General features: G+C 36.3%; 1 protein-coding gene across 2 annotated transcripts; it reads right to left on the reverse strand.

Moving 5' to 3' along the window:
* Nucleotides 1-816: 816 nt before the first annotated feature.
* LOC142610714 (uncharacterized) lies at nucleotides 817-4,754 on the reverse strand. Of its 2 annotated transcripts, none has more exons than XM_075782631.1 (2): nucleotides 4,535-4,754; nucleotides 817-2,865 (listed from the first exon to the last, which is right to left on the reverse strand). In XM_075782631.1, exon 2 carries the CDS (start codon nucleotides 2,739-2,741, stop codon nucleotides 975-977), a length of 1,767 nt encoding a protein of 588 aa, XP_075638746.1. In that variant the 5' UTR covers nucleotides 2,742-2,865; nucleotides 4,535-4,754; the 3' UTR covers nucleotides 817-974. The 2 variants fall into 2 exon arrangements, with proteins under 2 accessions (XP_075638746.1, XP_075638745.1); XM_075782630.1 differs by having other exon boundaries at nucleotides 817-2,916.

Here is a 4,754-nt window from a genome sequence, read left to right on the forward strand (position 1 = left end):
ATTTTAAAATAATCATTTTTTTTTTTTTGTAGGAAAAATAATTAATTACATTTTTTTTAACAAACGTAATAAGTGATTATCAAATCAAGGACATATCCTTTGAAAGTTTGAATCGAAGTTGCTTTATATGCACTTTTCTAAAAAGCAGTTTTTTCAAACTAGAGTGTTAATTTTTTTTTTTTTTTTTTTTAAATTTAAATTTCCATAGGTACAACTTTTTGAAACAATTATCATTTTCGAAAAGTTGAAAATTTAACTGTACCAAACGGGCACATTCTAGCATGATAATAAAACGTATATGAGTATTGCCACCTCTAGGTCTAAGATGCTCTATCTGCCTTTATATTGTCATGCAAGAATGGGGTTTTCCTCTTCTTACTAGAATCCAATAAACCTGTACCTTTGATGCTATATCAAACACCAGATTACATAGTAGCAGTATAAGCTTTCTCAGTGATAGGAACACAAATGTATAGTCCATAATTGAATAGAGAATCTTTAAGTAAAACTAAAACATCCAGAGACTCCAGGACCAATCATGTGAAAGTAACTCTGGAAAAATAGCTGATGATATCTCATTGATCCAAGTCCAAGAAATGAAATTCTTGTGAAGGCAAAGGCACAGTAATGCTGGAATGTGTTGAACCACCTGAGAATCTGACTTTCCACACTCTAAAATCTATAATTCTAATCCTTTTACCATGTCAATAATATAGTTATATCTTTTCTTAGTTAAGCTCATCCTCTCTAAATGCGTCTTAGATCATAAAGAGACTCTAATCCCTTTTATTGTAGTATGCAAGCCCAGCATACATTCGCTGAAGATTGAAGATGGTACTTGAGCTCATTAATGTATAACAAAGAACACTTCAAATTACACATGCTAGAAGCTATGAAAGTACAAAGATGCAGAACAAAAAGGAGTTTATAAAAAATTGACATGGTATTACATGGATTCCCCAGCACCATAAGCACTATGGCACTTGAGTGTCTACTGAATGCCTCAATGGAATTTCATCTCTCTGCATTGATGATAGATCAGGTGGCTTCATAAAATTCTCTGGACCTTCTTCAGAAAACTCCTCCTCCTCAACCAGGAGGAGCTTTCCATTGGGACTATTATGATAGTTTGAAAGTCTGCTTGGACCTGGGGAGTTTTCAGTCCTGAGCTTAGACAACCTAGGGTTGTTTGAATGTAAAGAAGTTGAGCTGTATCTGGATTGACCTGCCCCACCTTCACGTGGTAAAGGGGAAAGTGCTGGCTGGCCATTATTGTCCTTCTGTTTTCTGCAAAATTTATCTTCCACAATATCATAGAAATTAGCTGTGCGAACTTCCTGAGCAAGGGAGCACCAACAACAGAAAAGCCACTGTGTGCAATCTGCAACTGCAGGTTTTCCACAAAAAAAGTTATTTGCAGGCAAGTTGAATCTCTTCCTCATTTGGATCCTCCAGAATCCACCATATAGTAAACCGAACACACAAAGCACGACACCAGTCAATCCTAGACATTCCCTCATGGTCTCATTATCAATATTGACGGCAGCCAAATTGAAGATCCAAAATGGAGCCATGCAAAAGAGGAGAAAAGTTGCAATATGAACATACATATTCCCAAACCCAAGTCTTTCCATATTCCACCCAAAAACACAAAAACAACAGAACAGAGAGAGATAAGATATAGAAATATCATCCCAAATATCAAATAGGCCCCCTCTCCATTTGGGTGCATACTCAATAATCCTCTGCTCATTTCTTGATGCAAATGAAAATCTTTTTTCTAACGACTTCATTGTTAGTTGGCTGGACCAACTAGTGCCATTAGTAAGTGGCTGAACCTGCGCTTCTTCATCAACTTCAGAGTCATACTCCTTTCCAAGGGGGCTTAAAATGGAATACACACCTGCTATTGCCGGGGCAGCAATTGCAACAGACAGACAGATACCGACACCCACAGCAGGTCGATAGGATCTTTTGTATCCCAAGTTAAGGCCGCATAAGGCATACTGAGCAAAGCAATTAACATGGAGTAACACAACTACCACCATCATATGGGCCCATTCATTTGGCTTGTCAGTGCCATTCTTGCAGTATATATTTCTGAGTGCAGAGATGTCCTTAGGCTTCCATCTGCAGAGAAGCACAAGGTGGTAGAACCGCTTTGGGTGTTGATACAGACACATGAGAGTAAAAAGAGCATTGAGAATTTGATTATTGACCTCAAACCAGGTGTTTCTCTGTGACTTCTTTGGCAGGGCACCATTTAACATACCTGTCATAACGAGAAATAGGATTGCTCCTGAAACTGCAACACAGCTTATCCATAAAAAAAGAACCATGTTTAAAGGGTTCTTGATCCATTCTTTACCGATTGTCATCAGGGACTCCCAATTAATTTTCTTAGCTAGAATCCCACTGAAACGTTTTTGGAAACCTTGACTACTGGAAGAAGGTACAGATTGTGGGGTTTCATCATTTTCCTCTGCAATATGCTGAACTTTAGCTGATGGGGAAGCTAAATTACTACTTGACTTGATTTTCAGAAATCTTAGTTTACTGGGAGTAATTGATAACCTGCCTTTATTCCCTCTTCTAGGATTTTCATCACTTAGCAGTCCCTTTTGGGATGTTGAAATTTGAAGAGCACCATTTCCATTGGCCGTATAAGCGTACGGGGTTGAACTTGAGGCCAAGTCTTCTTGAACTTCCATTAAGTCTCCCCCATTACTAGTTGGAATCATTTTACAGATAAATTTGACTTTTACAAATCTCTTGGATTCCAAAAGTTCTAAACCAAAAAGCCCACAAATCACTAGGACTCTACACTGATGCCAATCCTAAATGATCCCAGAATGCTAAATCCCACTGCTCCGATTTAGAATACAGACAATGATATGTCAGATTGTCACCTTTTACCTAGAGTTGAAATATTAAGATGTAACCAGATCATCTTAGTAAGATTAGAACTACTATTCTGATAAACAAAGGACGCTGATGAAAGATTTCAAGGAAAAATACAAATGCATTTATTGAATCCATGTTAAAACCTTCAATTCTAACTCCAAGAAGAATATGATTGAAAAAGCATACAAGTCATATAGCTGGCTTGCAACAATGATGTTGTTATTTTTTAATTAGAAGTCAAGAATTAATCAAGGTAGTAACAAAAAGACCTGGGTTCTACCCAACGCATAAACATACAACAACAACAACCAGGCCTTAGTCTGACATTTTGAGGTTGGCTTAACAGACTAATTAGAGTCGGCTACATGTGCTCTTTTTTGCCATTCTATTCTATCTGATACTCTTTGTTACTTCCTTAAATGACATGTCCTTTTTTACAACTATTAATGTTAGTTTTAGTGTTCCTCTCCTTTTTTTGTTCCTCTTGAATTATTTCACTCTCTCTTTGGTGCATTAATCGCTCTCCTCTAAACATGACTTAACCATCTCAAGAAGCTCACCCTCATCCTTTCATCAATAGGAACTAACCCTATCTTTAAATGAATTTCCTCATTTCGAATCTTATATTTCCTTGTATTTCCCTTATTTATGTTAACATTATTTAACCTAATTGCTCTCCAATATTGTTGTTTCGTGGATTAATCTATGTTCAATTACTCTCTCCCAAAGTTTCATAATGTGACTTATAAGTTTATTTCCACGGTAATTTGTATAGTTTTGAATATCTCCCTTCTTTTTGTAAATAGGTGCTAACTCTGTAAGGTGTACCTCTACTTTACTCACTAAGAAACTTTTTAAAAAGATTTGTCAACCAGGCACCAGCACACACCTACGTCTCTTGAGCACTTCCAAACTTCAAAGGGGATTTCATCTAGTCCCATGACTTTTCATTTTTACCCTCCTAAATGCATTCTTTACCTCGGTCAGCCAAATTCTTTGAACATGCCTACAGTTTCTATCCTCAATTGGGTTACTCAGTTCCCTCCAATCTCTTCCATTAAACAAACACATATACATAAGAAGAAGAAAAAAACATGCTTGACAGCTCGTGAATAAAAAGGTAACTAATAATTGGTGGTCAAAAAACCCATGAATAAAGCAAGGGATCTAGTTCACAAACAAACAGTTCAAGAATTAGTGATAACCCCATAAAGAAAGAACACAAATTTACACTTGCTTCAACTCTCAATACCATTTCTGGCAGAATCCATCACAAAGCAACATAATTCTATGACAAGAAACATAAATATGCAAGCTTTTTTTCTCCCCATATACCCACAGCACACTAAGCAACCATTCTTATTAAACAGATAGAAAGTAAAAAGTTCCAATGAAACAAAGACAACAATCAATTAAACATGAATTACATGCCATACAAGAAGTCCTTCAAAACCCACAAGTTGGAACACCAAAAAAAAGCATAATCTTTAATTCTAGTCGAAAGTAAGAAGTAAAGAAAACCCAACTCCAGAACCAAATATAAACATTACAGTGGACCCAGAAAAGAAATCAGATAATGAAAAGTGATAAAAAAACCAAGGTAATTGTTGAGAAAGTAAAACAACAGTACCTCTGAAGGTTGCTGTTCATCAGAGAAACAGAGATACTGTTTGTCTTCTGCTTCTTCTTCATCATCATAATAATCAAAGAGCTTAGCAGCGTCAGGCCGGCACAAAGTAACAAGGTGTTGATTTGTTTTGAAATTTTAAAGTGTTTTCAACTTTCAGTAATTGCAAAGAAAGACGTTTTGTTCTTCTTTTGAATGGTCAGAATTTGAACTTTTTGGAAGA

The sequence above is a fragment of the Castanea sativa genome, chromosome 9 (assembly GCF_040712315.1).
Source record: "Castanea sativa cultivar Marrone di Chiusa Pesio chromosome 9, ASM4071231v1".
Classification (NCBI taxonomy): Eukaryota; Viridiplantae; Streptophyta; class Magnoliopsida; order Fagales; family Fagaceae; genus Castanea; species Castanea sativa.